The sequence below is a fragment of the Oryctolagus cuniculus genome, chromosome 9 (assembly GCF_051225735.1).
Source record: "Oryctolagus cuniculus isolate XC-2025 breed Fujian yellow rabbit chromosome 9, ASM5122573v1, whole genome shotgun sequence".
NCBI lineage: Eukaryota > Metazoa > Chordata > Mammalia > Lagomorpha > Leporidae > Oryctolagus > Oryctolagus cuniculus.
In genome coordinates, this window is record NC_142875.1 from 90,881,081 (window position 1) to 90,901,376 (window position 20,296).

Consider the following 20,296-nt stretch of genomic DNA (forward strand, 5'->3'; position numbering starts at 1 on the left):
AGTGTAAACGCTATGTAAACAGTTGTTGTATTGTTTATGAAGAAATGAAAAGAAAAAAATATAGGCACAACAAGCACAAAATCACATGACTGAAAGCAGGTGATGTGAAATTATACTGGCATAGGCTCTATAATTTATAAGAGGCCTGCAAAAATATGTGCAAGACAGAGGAACCACCTTAGAGTTTGGTGAGCAAGGTGGGGATGCGGAGGCAATTGGGGATGAAAAAGTGGACGGAGACCAAATAAAGCTCTGCAGTCTACAACACAATTGTGTGTGAATTCAGGTGGGAAGCCACTACATTTTAGAAAAGAGAGCAACCTGGATCTGAATCATGTTCTAATAGGACACACTGGACATTTGGTGGAGAATAAACTACAAGAGCAAATACAAAAATAAGATGAATTAAGAGGGTACCAGGTAATTTACATTAACATTGAATTTGAAGAGAATGTCATTTATCAAACAAAGAGGTTTATCAGTTTTTAAAATCCTAACAGATCAGCTATATGCATTCAAAACCAGAACATTTGAAAATCTAAGATTTTACCTTCCTCTAACAACTGTTATCACCACCACTCCTGAATATACTTACCTTTGATGTCTCAGTATTCTCAACCTATCATTTAAACTAGAACTCCTGAGAACACTTTGTGTCTCTGCTGAACTCACTAGTCACCGTTAAATTCCCTCTACCTCTCAATTACTCCTATTTGAACTTTGAACAAATCTTCTATGCCACTAAATATGCTTTCAAGTACCATGGGGGAATGTAGATCACTGCTGTGTGATTTTTTCTTTTCCACTCAATCTTACAATAACTGCCCAGACTACCATTTAACTTAGATTAATTATAACCTTAACTAACCTTTACTTCTCTCGCTCTACCTGTCTAAACCTTCCTCCCCTTAGCTCCAACTCATTTGCGAGGAATCTGGTTCATTCCCACCAGCCCTTGTGACCACACCATCCTGCTATCCCACAATCCTTCCTGGCCTACCACAACAGGAATCGGGGGAGTGAACTAGTAGATGGGAGCTCTGTCTGTCTCAGAAAAATTTTTCTAAATCAAAAAGGTCTCTACTGTTGTAGAGATGATATTCTAGACAGAGTAAAATGTACAAATAAATGACCAAGATAACCGCACATAAATTATGTCTTAACAGAAATTCAGAATGACAATCCTATCAGGGCTTAATTTATTTGCTTAAAATTTTTATGGTTAGTACCAAGTAGATAATTATCACAGGAAAAAAAAGTAACAAAAATGAAAGGACTACAACACAAACAATTCCAGAAAACTAGGTCCTCAAAATTCTTCCCTGCAATGAGGCAAACAACAAATAATTATGCTACATGAAAGTGACAAATAGTGAAATTCACCTTCACATTATTCATCTTCAAAGGTAAGGATAAATCAGTTACATCATTACAGTCCATAATGGTACGCTTGGATTATAACCATGAAAGGAAAAATCTAAATTTGACAAAGTTACTCTTCTAGACAAGTGCTGTCTAGAAGAAAAATAATGGGAGCTACAGGTGAAACTTTTAATTTTCTAGAAGTCACGGGAAAGGAGGAAAGCAACACGTGAACTTTAACAGTACATTTTATTGAATCCAATGTATCTTAATATAATATCAACATGTAACCACATAAAATTTGAGAAACTTTACATTTCCTTCTTCATACTAAGTCTTGGCATATCTAATCCAGACACTATCTTTTCTAACTTTATACCACACAGAACTGAAGATGTAAAAGTAGATTCATATACCCAAGTTGTTTCAGATTTACTTAACACTGTATAGACAAATAAATAACAATAAAATTTAGAATTTATTCAGTCTCAGCACTCTTGTCTCAAAAACTCAAAGTCACATGTGACCACTACTAAATTTCAGACAGAAGATATACTGCAATACAACTCATTTTATCAGCACAGACTAAATCAGTATGTTCCCCTTTATTTCCTTAGATGGACATTTTCTAGTTCTCTATCTAAACTACCTTTGTCATTACAATGGGAAGCTAGTTCCACTACATCTGTTACTTCATTTAGCTCTTCTAGGTCCAGGACACAATTGCCTGGGGGCAAAGGATTGGTCCACTGGGCTCAGATCCGTACATAGAGCACAGACTGCAAGAAATCAGTATTTAATGTATCTATATAGGCAATGTTTATCTACCCTATAAATAGAAACATACTAATTAAAACATTCTTTTGTATTAATCAAATAATTCCAAAATAATTGAAATTATGAAATTCATATTTTCAATCAACCTATGAAATATTTCCTCCATTTAACAGTCTAAAACTTAATAATAAAACCTCTACAACCTAGTTTAACTTACCTCTCATAGCACAAATAGCAAGACATAGAGTAATATATTGAAAGGCAGAAACTGTGAATATGTATTTTCATTATTGGATTTTTGACTCCCAAAACCTAAAATATTTTTCAAACTTCCACTTCCTAATTTTTGTTTTAAAAGTCTAACTCCAGGGATATGCATGAGATTTAGTACTTGGATATCCATATCCTATATTAGATGGCCTGAGTCTCAGTACTGGCTCACTCAGGATTACAGGTTCCTGCTAATGTGCACTGTGATGGATTCTAATGAGCACACTGATGGATTCCTGCCACCTATGTGGGAAACAGAGATTGGGTTCCATTCTCAGCTAACGGGGCATTTGGAGTGTGAACCAGAAGATGGAAGACCTTTGTTTCTCTTTCAAATAAAAGCTTTTTAAAATTGTAACTCAAGATAAAGGCCAATTTAACATAATACATAGCTAAGAAATGAACGGGGCTAGAGGTGTGGCCCAGGAGGTTCAGCTGCTGCCTGCAGGGCCAGCATTCCATACCAGCACCAGTTTCAGTCCTAGCTGCTCCACTTACAAATCAGCTCTCTATTGGTTGTCTGGGAAAGCAGAGGAAGATGGCTCCAAGACCCTGGGTCCCTGCCACCCACATAGGAAACTTGGAGAAAGCTCTTGGCTCCTGGCCAAGTCATTGCAGCCATTTAGTTAATGAACCAGCAAATGAAGATCTTTCTGTCTCCCTCAGTCTCTCCTTCTCTTCCTGGGTAACTCTCCCTTTCAAATAAATCTTAAAAACAAACAAACAAGGGCCAGTGCTGAGGCTTAATAGGTTAAGCCTCTACCCATGGTGTCAGCATCCCATATGGGTCCCAGTTCAAGTCTAGGCAGCTCCAATACTAATCCAGCTCCCCATTAATGGCCTGGGAAAGCAGTGGAAATTGGCCCAAGTATTTGGATCCCTGTACCCACTTAGGAGACCTGAGAGAAAAGCCTGGTTCCTGGCTTTGGATTGGCCCAGCTTCAGCCACTGTGGACATTTGGGAATGAACCAGCAGATGGAAGACCTTTCTCTGTCTCTCCCTCTCTCTCTCTCTAACTCAACCTCTCAAATAAATAAAATCCCTAAAAAACAACAACAAACAAAAAACCAAAGTGTTATTTTCCCTCAAATAAACACCAGGAATAACTCTAAATACCAGCAACAGGTCAAATATATTAACTTTTACATGTTCCTAATAATATAATATTGAGACTGTTAAATATACAAGTAGGTGAGGGTAGGGAACCATATTCTGAATCAGATTTCAGAAATCTATAGGATGTTAAATGTCAAGCAATTTACTTTTTAAAACTTACCATTTTTTGTGTTCATATGCCTTAAGAGCTACAACTCATGTTAGTCTCATAAGAATTTAAAATAATCTTCTCTTGAAAAATTTAAAAAACAGGACCATCCAAAATAAATTTACAAATAAGATAAATCTTTTTAAAAGGGGGGGAGGAGTTATAACCCACACTACAATTCAACAAACTAGTAGCATAGTCCTGGGCTTACAGGGAGCAAGCAATCCGACATTCAAGCAGAAACCATGGGGGAAGCCTATGGCTGGTGCAATGTTATAAAAACAAGGGCTGATGGGGCGACCTCCTCCACCACAGATGAATGTGCTTTAACAGTCACACCAGCCACTACTTAACGCAGGAAAATGATTGTCAGTGGATTTCCTGGCAAAACTAAGACACTAAATTCCACAACAGTGGTCTTTCAGAAGCAATCAGAGAAGTCCCCAGGTGACATCGTTTTTTTTTTTATTTATTTATTTGACAGGCAGTTAGACAGTGAGAGAGACAGGTCTTCCTTCCGTTGGTTCACCCCCAAAATGGCCGCTACGGCCAGTGTGCTGCATGGATCCGAAGCCCAGAGCCGGTGCTTCCTCCTGGTTTCCCATGCAGGTGCAGGGCCCAAGCACCTGGGCCATCCCACTGCCTTCCCGGGCCACAGCAGAGAGCTGGACTAGAAGAGGAGCAACCGGGACAGAATCCAGTGCCCTGACCAGGACTAGAACCCGGGGTTCCGGCGCCACAGGCAGATGATTAACCCAGTGAGCTGCGGCGCAGGCCCCCAGGTGACATCTTGATTACAGTTAGAATCCAGTCTATTTACTTATCGTATTCCTTACAAATATTCTCAGCATACATAAAGATTAACTTCCACGAAACTATCTCCTGAGATGCAAAATGACTTAAAATCAGGTGATTCTTTCTTTGCACTACTATCAGGACAATTTTTAAAAGAAATTTTTGTAAATATGGCAGTTCTGTGTTTTTACTAGAGACCAATCTAATTTATTGCATAGTTTTGAATAGACATTGAATAACATATAGATGGCATAAATCTTTTTAAATTCTCAAAAAGTAGGCTATAAACTTTTACTTTCTAAAATGACTAACCAAGAATGAAGCTCACATTGTGGCACAGTTGCTGGCTGTGATGCTAGCATCCCATATGAACGCTGGTTCCAGTCCCAACTGCCCCACTTCCAATCCTGATCCCTGCTAATGTTCCTAGGAAGGCAATGGGAAGATGGTCCAAGTGCTTGGTACCTTTGTCACCTACGTAGGAGACCAGGATGGATTTCCAGGCTGCTGGTTTTCGCCTGTCCCAGAATCTTGCCGTTGCCATTTGCAGACAGAAGCACTCTCTCTCTCTCTCTCTCTCTGTATGTGTGTGTGTGTGTGTGTGTAATTTGCCTTTGAAATAAATAAATGAATCTTTTTATTGAAAATTCCATAATATCGAAGGTGACCTTTCCCCTCAAAATTACAATGGCATTAAAAAAAGAATGAAGATGCAAAGCAAATGAAATATTGTTTAATAAACATACTCATCAACTTAGGAAACATGTTTATCAAATTTTTGTTTTCAATCTTCAAAGCAGAAAGAGAAGCTGACAAAAAAGAAAAGGTCATTTTAATCCACCAAAATTGTTATCTTCCTAATCACATTTACGAGGATGGTAAGTATGCACCATGACAAGTTTTCTAGCATCAGGCACATTCAAATATACTGAAATAAAAAGAGATTATTACATTTTTCTCTGGTATTATTAAGGATAGGTGAGAATCGGTGAAAATTTTCATTTTATAAAATATTCAAAATGCACTTTGTATTTTTTCTCTTCAAGCAAAAACTTCAATTTGAAAAATGTAGTGAATACCATATATTTTGTGACACTCAGTAGCTGGAATGCTTGTAAGAGGTCACAAATTACTAAAAGTCATACATAAAATGACTAGATGACATTCAGTTTGCTTCTTCTAATGAAATACAAACACCTGGTAACATAGGCAAACATAAAGAAGGTACAAAATTTGATACTGTTTTACATCATCTAATTATGTGAAAATACCCTGGGGGTGGGGATTATTCTGGCAGCATGTACACTAAAATGTTTTCTGTTTTCACATATAAGGTAATATAAGTAATTTGTAGGAAATATGCATATAGAAATAAAACATGGGGAACTCATAGCTCAAAATGCTAACATGAATAGGATTATATTTATATAGATCATCTAAAACTCAAAAACATATATAAAAACTCATGTTGACAAAAGCCTGGTAGGTTGACAATTATACAATGCTTTTTTGAGTGCAATAAACTAGAACAAGTGAGATCCAAGGACAGAAAAAACATAAAACATAATGACTACTCAAATTTCTGGACAGCTCATATACAAATAATTTCTGCCTTACATTATTTCTACCTGAGACATACAATACACAAAGTTGTCAATTATGACAAAGCTACAAAAAATTTAGACATATAAAGTCTTATATACCAACACATTTATAAAGAGAATATGAAAAATGAAAAGTTCACTTACATTACCATGGATGTAATGTAGGATCCTCTATTTAACAGGCAACTTAAGGAATTTCTTATTGACTAACTTATTTTCAAATACGGAGAAAATTGTGTATTACAAACAAAGTACACCTCAACTTAACTTTACCTAATACTACTACTGTTAAGTCTTTAATCTTGTGACTGACACAACATAGTCTACAAAACAGAACTGAAATGTTAAATTGTATGAATAAGCAGACAATTACCTCTTTTAAAGTTCATTTCTACAAATGTGAAAGGCAAACTCAGAAAAAACACCTCTGAATTAGGATTCTTTTTAAAACACAGTACAAAGTATATCCAACAAAATATAATATATGCTGCAGACAGAGAGTTGGTAGTAATACTGGTGATCCAAGGCATAAAGCAATACACTGAAGAAAGAAGTTTACGCAACAGATGTATGATGTATGTATGAACTCTGGCAACATTAATTTAGAAGCTGCAGTATTATCAAACTGGAAACAGGCTTTTGTTACTCAAAAGGAAAATAAAATATCATGAAACAGAAAAACATATTTTGCTCATTTCATCATATAAGAAGATAATCAAATAAGTTTCAACAAGAGAAACCTTTGAGATGTTTATAACCTAAATACTGTTTTCCAGAAAGACAAGAGAACAAATAAAGTCCAAATGTGAAAGAGCTCTGATATGACCTTTAAATATTTCTTACAAGTTTCAAATGTTAATCATTAAAATAGTAATATACTAAACAGAGAAATATATAAAAGTGATTTTTACAACACACAGAGCTTTAATATAAAGAAAAAAAGCTAATACCTTAACACGTAAGTCCAAATTTTAATATAAGATATTATGAAAATCTTTCAGTAATATTTCATTATTTCCCCCAAAGGAATATTCTATAAATTACTTAAGGGGACATTCACTTGAGAAACTATGCACATACTTTATTTAACATAAGTGGGAACAACAGAAAATTATTTTATGCTTTTAAACTTTCAGTAATGAAGATAGCCGATGATGAAATAATGTTCTTGTAAAGCATACAACTATTTCCAATTTATATAATTTATATAATTTGCTTATAATGAAATAAACCTATACTAAACTATGTAACCTAAGATGGACTTTTACTAGCTATGACAGATTTAACATTCTTCTGAACAAAATTAACCTAATGATGTTGTTTTCAAATGTTTGAAACCTGCTACTTATTCTGAAGTAGTTTCCCAACCCACTCCCAAAGACCATTCCTACAAATAGCTACTATAAATACAGGAAAACACTAACAACTGCTGAATCTAAAGAAGGAGGTACATGAGTGTTCACTGTCTCACTGCCAAAAGTCTGACTATCCTCTGAAACTTCAGGAATATACTTTAGTATATTAGATGTCCTAACAACACTCAACACACAGAATACACTTAAATACCCCCAGGAAACTTACTCTACCTCTTTGAAATGTCCTGCCCCTTTTATTTTCACCAGTACCAACTGACCCTAAATGTCAACTTTCTTAAAACTTTTACCATACATTTGATCCTTCTGTCACAAAACTTCATTTCAATGACATGTTTATGTCCTTTTCTCTCAATGCTTTGTAATCCCATTTATTAAGTTGTGAATAACAGTTACTCAAATTGATATTTAGCAATTACATACTTTATATATCAATAGCAAGTTACTGAAATATTCAACAAGTTCATTTCTGAATAAACTATAAAGGAATAATTCCAGATAATGCTTGAGAGACAAAAGCTGGTTTGTCACTCATAATTTCTGTTCCCATTAAATGTCAATTCCAACCATAACAAATCCCCCTAGGACTAGTGATATGTTAAGAGTTAAAAACAAATATGTAATCTCTCACCAAATGCTCATCACTAATTTTAGATAGAAAAATCCAAACTTAAAGCACAAACTGTATTTCATGAAACACAAATAAACCGAAATTCTTTAAAAACTGCACCTGTCCCAAAAAACACATGCATTTGCTTACAAAATAAACAAAAACAGGAGGGAATTCCCAACAAAATACACTACCAAAATAAAACAATTGGAAAAGAAAAATGGTATCTCCTTTATTATATGAATATTAATTACAAATAGCATATGAAACCTAAATCCTTATCCTTCAGACTTTAAACCTGATACTTCAAATCATGACACAAAGGAAATATTAATATTGTGATAATATTAAATGTTTCATAATATCTCTTTATGAAAAATAATCATAACAATTTCACACTACTTAAGAAAACTAACACTATTCAATTTTATTTATATATTTTCCACCTTTAAACAAATGGCATTCAAAAATCTTCCTTTGCATTCTAATTTACAAGAAAAAACACTAATTAAATCAGCCATCAAGTTGTTTTGGCCATGCAAAAACGCTAAGAATTAAATAGATAGTAGTTCAGAGATGCTCCCCTTGACTGTTACTCAGAAGCTGACTGTTCCCAGGATAAACTTGGTAAAGACTGGAACAAGGATGTCCTTGATGCAGGCAATAAGCTGTAGAGAACTCTGTTCTTGGAGCCAGAGTTGAGCCCAGACACTAGCAATGTTCAGGAGATGAAGACATCTCTGTGCACTGGCTTTCAAATGTTCTTGAATGAATCATACTGAGTTTCACAGCCTTGGCCAAACTTAGCTCGGTACTAATATTAAAGGATCGAGTTTCTCCTACCTTAATTCAGCTTTTAAGTGAAAAGCAATGCTAAAATTAGCGAAGGATTGTATGAATGAAATATAGATGGGCATAAAGGCAGATTTAAGTGCAGCTAGTATTACTTATAAATCGTACTTAATGTTAAAACTCCCGCCCTCCAATTAATGTCATAAAACAAATCTGACTCCCCATTACCTTATACTGAAAAGCATGAAAACAATCTTTGACTATTATTTTACAATCTCCAATAGTATTTTCAAAGAACTGTCAAAAACAAAAGGCTTTGAAAGCTGCAAATTTTAGAAAATAATTCCATCTGCATTGTTATATCTAAATAATAATAGAACATGAAATGGTATACGTGAAAAAATTAACTAGTACAAGAGAATGCTTTACTATTTTAAAAGTTTTTACATAACATAAAATTACACTGCAATTAATTTAATTAAATAAGCTATTTTCTCTCAAATATATCCCTTCCAGCAAAAACCAACACCATGAAAAAATAAAAGGCATTGTTCACTTAAATATTTTTTCCCCAAAAAGTGCTAAAAAGTATAATACACTAAAATGTTTTTATGAGAAATAACATGATCAGCGACTGGTGAAATAGATGTTATACTATTAAATTAAACATGACTCCTTAATGGAATTCAAAACTCAAAATTTTAAATACAGCTATAGATGACTTTGTTTTGGAATCACAACACAATCTGATAAAATAACTTTCTAATATTGAAAAAATAAAAACTGAAAATAAGTATGTGAAAGCAGAGGGAACGAATCAGATTCCAATGACCCATGTTATTCTCAAGTTAATTCTCTGCTTTTAAAAATCACCACTATACCACCTGCAACACCTGCATCCCATATGGATGCTGGTTCAAGTCCCAGATGCTCCACTCCCAAGCCAATTCCCTGCAAATGTCACTGGGAAAGCAGCAAAGGATGGACCAAGTGCTTGGGCCCCTGCACTGACATGGGAGACATAGAAGAAACTCCTGGCTCCTGGTTTCAGCTGGGCCCAGCCCTGGCCATTGCGGGAATAAATCAGTAGATGGAAGATCTGTGTGTATGTGTGTATGTGTGTGTGTGTGTATGTGTATAACTCTAACTCTGCCTTTCAAATAAATTTTTTTACAAAGTCTTTAAAAAACAAAATAAAAATCACCACTTGAACTAGAAACAGTCCTAGCCCATTAGACAGTTTTACTGGAGAGATTTAATAAACTATGGGAAAACATTTACAACACTGCAGAGCTAAGCTTTTTTGTTTTTAATATAAGAAACCAACCATCTCACACTGTGAAATACACTGCAAATCCTCACTTAAAAACTAACGCAAAAAATTATATTTTGATTTTAAAGAACATTTAACAGTAACTGTACAATTATAGTTCAGTAGCATCTAATTATTGACACCAAATATATGATGGCGGATAAAATTATAACTAGATATTTTATAAGCAAAAGAGATTTGCCTTCAAACAGGTTTTTTCACGATTCAAAAGATTTATTTGGAAAAATCAGCACAGGACAAAGATATCCTTAATATAAGTCTCAGAATATTTAACTATTCAGAATCTACATGAAATGTAGGCAGCAATTCTGATTTCACAGAACATCAAAGGTTTATACAAATTAAACCCCATAACCCAGCCCCCCGCCAATATACTACTGTATCTACCCCCTTTTGACAATAGCTTTGACTAAGCTTATATCTTCAGGGCTACTAGAACAAACTAAAAAAGCATAATCATTTTCATTTTTTAAATGACTAGGATTAAAGCAACCAAAATATTACTGTTACAGCAAAGTTTATTAAAACCATAAGAGAACACCACTAATAACATTTTTAAATTATGCAAAATGATTTCTTTATTGAGAGTAAGTAACTACATAGATTTCACAGTACTGTGGCATACTTGCATTTAGTTAGTCACAAACACATTTTTAACATTCACAATGATGAGCATCATCATTACCATTCTATTCTACAAAGCGTTATGAATAAAGAAAAATACAAAAACCTTGAGTTTTACAAAAGAAAAAAACTCTTTTAAGTCTACATACATTAACAATAAAACCATTTCTTCCAGGTAACAAGTAAAAGTGTAAAGGCATACCACTGGATTGTTTTTTCTAAATAGCCAGGAATGAAAGATATGTTTAATATCTACGACGCTTATTGGGGCCTTCAAAGTTGCCACCTTGACTTCCTCTACCAAAGCCACCGGGACCACCACTCACAGGACCTACACCACTCAGTGGTGCCTGAGGGGTTTCAGAACCTGTTCTACTCCCCATAGGTGATCCCATCTGAGATGGTGGCCCTTGGGGAAATCTATCATTGTGCTATAATATCACAAAATAAATATGAAGTCCATTTGGAACACGCCAAATATAAGTGACAAGAAAAATTGGCAAAATCCCAAGTGGTGGTGTCATGAAGTTCAGCAGAAAGTCCAGCAGAATCAGGATCACACATAGAAGGAAGAAAGGAGCAATTTAATTAGTAACTATGTTTTAAAAAAAAAAAAAAAGCAGCATCTGAAGATTTAGATATCACTAATGCTATGCCCCAATTTCATGAAAAAAGAACTGATTTTACAACATAAGCAAATGCCATCTTAAACCTAATCAGTACTTCAATAGTGCTGATTACAGTGGTTAAAAGCTTATACTGCTTGAAACTATGCTGTACAAGAAAAAATATTTGAAAACTCAAAACAAAACTGGGGAGCAGCATCACATTGTTTTAAAATGCAAATATTCTAAAAATCTCAGTGTCAATGTTTTTAAGACAGAATCCACTAGCACAAACACACACAAAGGACAATGATTTCAATGTAGAAACCTGAACTGTTTTCACTGGAACATTAGTACTGAGGAAATAATTTCCTTTTAAAAACTAATAATTTAGTAACAAGAATTACTAATGGCACAATTAAACATATGAATTGTGTATTTTTTAAAACTTCACAATAAAAACCACACGTATTAATCTCAAGGGTTGAAGAGAATTTATGTAATTGTAAAAAGTAACTGAAAAAAGGACAATGGTAATATTTAAATATTGTACAATTTCAGAGAAAGGGTAGAAAAACGGGACAATTAGCCTTACTTCTATATTACTGTTGCCAATCGTATGCTACACAAAAAGTGAACCAAAGCAGTTTATATTCTTACTACATTTCAGACATTTTACTCTATAAATAAACCCTCTAATGACGGAAACAAATACACCATAAAGTGCATGATGCACCACCTGCAAATAGTATGTATTATGCAATGCCTCTTGCCCCTGTAAAATCATTTAAAAAAAAAAAGCCCAACAGTTAGCAAGTCCAATTTTTCCCCAATTTTTAATAGATTATATCTGACGGCAATAAATTTTAAAATGAAAAACATTGCATTCGTCAATTCTAAGATGCACGATGTCTTACTTTTAAGATCTCAGTGCTTTTATTTAAAGATCTGCTATGACAGTTCCAAAAATAAACCTTTTCAAAATATATAATCAATTTTCCTTTCTAGTCTTTCAATATCATTACCAAACATCAAATGAAAAAGATATTTCATCAATATTCAAGCTTCATTGAAATAGTGGTGGACTTTAAGTGATAAAAGGTATCACTGTTTCTGATATTCAAGTATAATAAAAATCACAACTGAAAAATCTTGCTTTTTATAATATTTAACCTACACAAAGATATCTTCACACTCTCAGGTCAAAACAAAAACCTGTCTACTTTAAATTCAGTTAGAAATATAATTAAGAATTATATAAAAGAATGAGCAAAGTTAAACTTTAGAATATTCAAATACACTTTGCTTATTACTTTACAGTTAAAAATCTTTGAAATAAATTATGACAGATGATCTTTTTATTAAAAATGCTTACTGAAAATAATTTTCTCACAAATAGTGGAGTCCACATAGAAAATTAAAATAATCATAAACTATTTGAGTATTACATTGAATGCTAATGAAAGTTATTTACAAATTAAAATCATTGAAAAAATAACTATAATGAATATATGTATTTGCTATTAACTGAGGCACAAAAGCATGTTGGGGATGGTAATACTAATTCTTACTCTATTTAAAAATTCTCTCTTATAAACCAACATATAACATCAGAAAATTAGTTTATTCACTGGCTGTTGATCTTTACTACCAAAAGAAATGATGCTGAATTAAGTGTGAAGTTACCTTTGGAGTACAAGTGTATATTACCAAATATAATTAAAATAATGTGCATGATACATTACCACTGCTCCATTATCTGGCATCATTGGAGTTCCCATATTTGCAGCTCCTTCTGGTCCCATGGCAGGACCAGGACCCATTGGTGGGCCAGGAATAGTTCCTCTGTTGTTCATATTCATACCCATCATTGGAGGAGGACCTTGGTTACCAGCAGGTGCTGGGCTAAACGCATCTATGTAAAACAATCTAAACTTAGAGCTGTCCTATCTTAGTTTAGTAAACATCAAAAATTTAACAATACTTATGTACACTATACAGCAAAATTATTCAAAATCATTTTCCTTATTTGAGAATGGGACACTCAATTATCTATTCTGTAATACACATTACCTATACTCTCAAATTTTCATGCCCAAATCAAATGTACTCAAGCAAATAAGGCAACTATCATTTACTTTAGACCACTGGAGACTGTAACAGCTTGAAACTTATAAAACATCAGTATCATTTAAGATAGTCTGCCTTTAAACCAAACAAACCCTAACAATGATGACTACACTCTACTAGTTTAAACAAAGAACTAGCACTTTGAAAACCACTTAATTTTTTGAAGTTATAACTAAAAAGAGAATGTTAATTATATTACTTTGTAAGAGGGGAAACCACTTCGTACAATATACATTAAGATCACAATAACTAACCTCTTTACACAGTTATGAAACCTTCCAAAATCATAGGAATTACTATTTCTTAACTTTATATGGAAACACAATCTAAACAAAAAAAAGTAAAATGACTTATGAAAAAACTGATTTTGAAAAGCAACTACAACCAAATACAAATAAAATGACATGGCTCTCTGAGTTCTTTGACATGCCAAAATTCTAAAAGTGGACAAAAAAAATCTTTTTTCCTCAAAAAGATATCCACCTATCTCATACTAATTCCAACAGTGTTTGAGATGAAATACTACAGATATGATGGTCTCAGATAAAAGATTTTTAGGTACTTTATATAAAATTATTTCCCTCTTTGAGTGTTTATCCTCATTTATTGTTAAAAACTGCTTCAATCTAGGTTTCCTTCTAGCGTTTTATTCCAATTTTCTGACACTCAATTTCTCAAATGTATTTCATAAAAGGAGATAAAAGTCCATATATTCAAACCCACTACAAAATACTCAATGCAGCTGAACTCTGTATGTAGCCAAGTCCAAGGAGCAGGTCAAAGGAAGAAGTTTCGCTCCTTACCAGAATTTGGCATGCATATGAAGAGGGTCTTCAAAACATTCATGGAAAATGGCATTAGGAAAAGGCACACAGGATTTCAAAAAACTTTTTGCATCAAAAGAAGCTTCTCTTAATTTTATTTTCCATGAACTTTTTGAAATATCCTCATATTACTGTTAAGTCCAATAACCTCATAAGAATTAGTTTCTTAAGAAAACGTTCCTCCTGAAAACATCTACAGTTTATTCAAGAATAATTCCATTTCCCTAATATAGGTATAAACAGACATTTTTAGTAATTTCCACAATTTAGAAAAGAAGGGGGAAGTAGAGTACTATGAAATATTCCATGTCAAAAATCCCCAAAAAGGACACATTAAGGATAAATTCCCATGCCCCTCTTTAACAGAACACAACTGTTATATTTTACTTGTGAGTTTAGACTATAGTGATTATGTATATAAAAAAATTCCAACATAAAGCCTTATGTTTAATATTTATATCTTCCACCACACAGCAATAGCAAACTAAATTTAAGGATCTAAGAAATGTGGCATTACCTGGTTATCTAAAAAGCAAGATTTATGACCTGTGTTTCACATGGTATACACATGCTGGTGATACACGGGAAAATTTGCTGCCATATTCCATCATTATAAATTATGGGGATATGACAGTTCTATCTTCTCAGCAGGAACCCAACTAACTGATAATGAAAAATCAGCTCCACTGAACCATTATGATAATGCTCACAGTCAATGAGGTTTCATATTGAATGAAGACTAAGGAAAAGAACATTAAATGGACTGGAGACTAAGTGTTAAAATGTAAATATGCTTCTCTGATGAATAAAATGCCGTAAAAAATTGTTTCTATTGTTTCCAAACAAAATAAAGAATTTTAAGGCATATTCTCATATTTTTCCTAATAAAGCTATTATTCAAGAAAATAGTGCTTATAGGGTCTCCACATAATCCAAAATGGATTTTAAAGGGTTTTTTTAATGGTACTAGTATCAATATAATAATTGTAACAACCTCCAAACTGCCTATAATCAATAATAAACTCATAATCTTTAAAATCATACGGACTTCCTAATATATTATCTAAGAATTTAAACTAAAATAGACATAACTATTGACTAACGCATAAGTACATACTCAACTACTGTTCATAATTTAGAACCCTTGCTTCATTATTTCATATGCACTGCACAAATCTCCAGATTATATTGTTTGTGGGCCACAGCCATGTTTCTTGTTTCCTCTGTGGTACAGAAATGCTCAGAGACTAAATAAACAGCAATAGTGATTCCAAATTCTCTGATTAGTAGTGTCAAAAAACTAGCATCAGGTTGGTTTAAAAGGGGGGTGGGTTAAGGAAAATGCTCACTTTGCATACACATTACATATTTTACAGCATAAACTACATATTCTAAGGGCATACTGGAGGAGTAAGCATGTTATGCATACTGGATGCTACAGTAATCTTTAAGACATTCTATGCACACTTGAGTTATGTAAAAAATGACAGCTTCAATGGGTCGGTCAATTTAATATAAAAGTAATATATATATATATAATTTAATTCATTATCCAACACTTAAATGCATGGCATTCCAAATTCAATGAGGTCGGTGATACTCTATTTATTTTTCCTCCCTTTAGTTGATAATACTTCACTGACAATTTGGCTATTCAAGCCAATAGAAATTAAAGTTGTTATCATAGGCAATGTCTTTAAAACTACATCAACTTTAAAGATATGTATTAGCAACATACATCTCATTTCTCAATAAATTCATGTACTCTCCAAATTGTACATTTTTGTGCACATTACTGTAGTAGGTAAGAAAAGAAATTTCAATAAAGTGAATAAAATACCTACAAAGTTACATTAAAAAGTGCAAAACAGAAATACGTAACATATTCTCAGAGGTTTAAAAATACACGTAACAACCCAAATTTCCAAGGTAAAAAAAAAATATGAAGACAGAAAATTTGATTTTTGAAGTACAACAGAGTAATACTGCATCATGCAATGACTATACTAGTTTCAGGCTATATCAAAACCTGTTTTATAGATTTTTTTTTTTCATTAAAGAGCCAAAGCCTCTGCTAAGGCTTCAAATTTCCATCCTAGTCATGTATTTTTAATTGAATTATATTTTATATCAATGTAATAAATGTAAGAGATATTTAGCTTCATAAGTTAGTTATTTTAGTTTCATACTGATATGTACAGACCCCACAAACAGCATATACACTCCCCCAAAGAATCACAAGTAAGTTACAGAAGCCTTTTGCTTCAAATCCCTACCTCCCATGTTTATTGCTCCACGGGGACCCATATCACCCATTCTCATTTCCTGTTCTCTCTGTAAGTAAACATAGTTGTCACAGTCAACCTATCGATCTTATGACTTTACATTTCCCATCTAAAATCAAAAAGAAAAGAATGAATTGGGACATTACTTCCATTAATATTTGCAAATTTCCAACACCAATGACTTGATAACACTGAAAGCAACTTCAGTTTCCCAAACTTAACCCACTGCAAGCAAGTTCCTAGAAGACTAACTGTACATTGCAAGATGAATTATCAGTGAGTCAAATCACATAAAATCTACCACAGATCAAGTTTAATGTTTTTATTCCAACAGATCAAGGACACAAGCAAAAGAAAATCTAAATATTACCACCACTCGAGTTACTCTGTCCTCCCAGGTCACTGAAGTCTTTAAAAGGAAATGATTGTTACCATGTTTATATTAAAATGCCTTCAAACATAAAACACAAAGAAAGAGCTTTAGGACACTAAACTAAAACTATAAACAATTAGTACTATTATAATTCATTCTTGCATTTATTTGTCACTTAAGCATTATTCCACTCAGGACTTACAGATATACCATGAGAATTCTTCACTCTGCATAAAGTTATTGAAGCTACCAAAAAATATTACTTTTTTTTAACTAAGCAAAAGATTTATGTGAAACCCTGAATGGAAAGTGTTACACAGTTGGTAAATTCGAATGTACTGTGAAGTTAACTGTAACTAAAAAGTTACACAAGTGTTGCAAATATTTCAAATTTCAACACAGAAACTGCTTCTTTAAAAACACGTAATTTACTAATGTTATAGAATTAACTTCAGTAAAACCTCTAGGTCAAAGTACACAAGAGAACATATTACAATTGTAATTACTGCTTTGATATGATTGTTTCCAGTCTCAGACAAATGTGTTAAATGTCTTAATTATGAAAAGCATTCAGAGACAAAAGTGGCAATGTTTAAATCTAAAGAAATCAAATTTATTATACTTTCAAAACAGCAATCTTACGAAATTCTCAAATTCACTTAAAATTTCATTTAATAATATAAAGTACTTCTGAAAAGCACCCACACAATGAGAAATAAAGGAAATAAAAGAATGATGGAAATACTTAAGAATTTTTCAAAATGGCCATGGAAAATGGAATTAAAGCTAAGTTTCTGTGCAAAAGCTTTTGAAAATTATGCACACTATATTCAAGATACATATTTTTAGAGAATTTTTGAAGAACCTTTCAGATATAGGAATTCCAAAAATTTCTGCACACAAATAAACATTTTCATTTTCCACGTTTTTCAAAATATCCTCAATAAATGCCATTAAGCAGCAAGTGGCTCAATTTAACAAAAGAAAACTAACCAAGTAATCTAATAGAAGATGCCCAAAAGTAATCATTAGTGAAAATATAACAAAAACACCATCATGAAGAAATGAAATACTGTCACATTTCAAAAATAAGAATGCCATATCTTTCAAAAACCTATGCTTGGGGCAGGCATTTGGCGTATTGGAAAAGACATCATTTGAAGCATCCCCACAGCGTACCCTGTTCCAGTACCACTTACAGCTTCCTGTGAACACGCACTCTGGGACACACAAAGTGATGGCTAGGGCCCAGTGCTGCAGCTTAGGGGTAAAGCAGCCACCTGCGGTGCCGGCATCCCATAGGGCCGCCATTTGAGTCTCAGCTGCTCCACTTCCAATCTAGCTCTCTGCTATGGCCTAGGAAAGCAGTGGCAGATGGCCCAAGTGCTTGAGACCCTGCACCTGCGTGGGAGACCCAGAAGAATATCCAGGCTCCTGGCTTTGGACTAGTGCAGCAACAGCCATTGCATTAAGTTTGGGAGTGAACCAGCAGATGGAAGACCTCTATCTCTGTGTGTCTCTGCCTCTGCCTGTCTCTGTAACTCTGCTTTTCAAATAAATAAATTAAAAAAAAATTTTTTTTAAAAAATGATGGCTCAAATGGCTAGGTCCCAGTCACCCATGCGGGAGACCCAGACTGAGTTCCCGGTTCCAGGCTTCAGCCTGGCCCAGCCTTGGCTGTTTTGAGTATCCAGGAAGTAAATATCAGTTGGGAGATCTCTTTCTCTAAAATAAAATTGAAGTTCTAAAATCTATTCTTTAAAAAAGTTTTTAAAATTGAATTTCTCTCTTCATTAAACTCTGGCTATTAATGGATGGTATCGTTGATCTACAAATCTAGCTAAATTATGAGATAAAATTACCAATGAAGCACTTATGGAAAAAAGCTTTAACTTTCATCATAACTCTCAATAAACCAAACCAAGCTTCAACTTCTCACTACTTCAAAGCCAAAATGCTCTGGCACACCCAAAAATCTTCTAGGGTAATAACAAAGGAAATAACAGAGGAAATAGTTATATTTCAGCACAATAAAGTAAAACATAGATTTTATGATCTTGACTTTTTAGATGGACAAAGGTTTAATTATTACTTTTGGATTTGTCTTCAATACGAAGGGTTAGGAATACAATGTCTAACCCTAATAGAGGGTAATTACTATATCCTCACTATTGGAGATGTCAATTTTGAAACACTCCAGATGAGTTCTAATGACCTACAGGCCTATGATTCACTAGTATGGCAAAGAGACATAAACAATCTTTCTTATCACATTGTATTATTTTCTGGGGTAACAACATTTACTTTCATTAATCACAAAGTTAGTTTCCTTTATTATTAAATAAATCCATTATCGTTATTAAGAGAATTTTATGGGACACTTACTACCATATTGCCATTTTAAGTGGAACAAAGGGGGTGAACATTTCCCTTATGCTGCTATATTATAAACTGGTTTGAGGTAAAAAATGTATTTCATTAGATGCAATAATCAGATGTCTTAAGATTATTCCATGGTAACATACCATAATCACTATATTAAAATATTAATTCATGTTGTAGATAGCACTTCTCCTAAATATATGCAGATTTAGTATTGTTAAGAGCTAACAAAAATTACCATTTCACACAATTTTACTCTTAATAAAAAAGAGAGTATTACTTGATAACAGATTATGATTTTAGAAGGATTACTATTTTAGAAGCAAAACATGTTTTTACCTCCCTGGCAAGATTTTCAGTTGCAGTTACTTTCTAGAAATCCATGGCTACAGACTTCTAGTAAAATGTAAAAGGCAGAGATTATATTTAAGGTGATTCTGCAAACTAAAATTATGGCAGTTATTTCTTATTTTAATAATGAAGTATCAATAAAAACAATTACAAAATTTAGTACAACTGTGTGCCCAACCACAAAGCAATATACATAAGCCTCAGTGCATGTTTCTCTCTCTCTCTCCTTCTCTGCCTTTCAAATAAATAAATAAATCTTAAAAAAAATATGATAAAACCAAGGTAAAGAGTTACTACACAACCTAAATCAAGGTCATAAATACAAGGGGTTGAATTGGCCTATAAAATTCTGCTAGAGTTCATAAAACTTCTGCCTTCACAAGGTGCCTTCTTAAGAATCCCAAGGGGCAGCGCTCTGGCGCTTCCAATCAGGCTCTGTGCTTTGGCCTGGGAAAGCAGTGGAAGGTGGCTCAAGTGACTGGACCCCTGCACCCACATGGGAGACTAGGAATAAGCTCCTGGCATCATGGTTCCTGGCTCC

The 20,296-nt window shown here is 33.6% G+C and overlaps 1 protein-coding gene across 5 annotated transcripts in view; it reads right to left on the bottom strand.

The window, feature by feature from the left end:
• PSPC1 (paraspeckle component 1) overlaps positions 1 to 20,296 on the bottom strand; it is a 135,824-nt gene that overhangs the window by 45,229 nt on the left and 70,299 nt on the right. The window contains exons 7-9 of one of the 5 annotated variants that reach the window (XM_008259953.5): positions 16,641 to 16,698; positions 13,156 to 13,325; positions 10,734 to 11,236 (exon numbers count right to left, since the gene is read on the bottom strand). The exons of the other annotated variants lie outside the window; for them this stretch is intronic. Coding sequence (XP_008258175.1) covers positions 11,051 to 11,236; positions 13,156 to 13,325; positions 16,641 to 16,698 — 414 coding nt within the window. The 3' untranslated portion in view covers positions 10,734 to 11,050. Of the gene's footprint in view, positions 1 to 10,733; positions 11,237 to 13,155; positions 13,326 to 16,640; positions 16,699 to 20,296 lie in introns of those variants that run through there. 5 annotated transcript variants of the gene reach the window in all.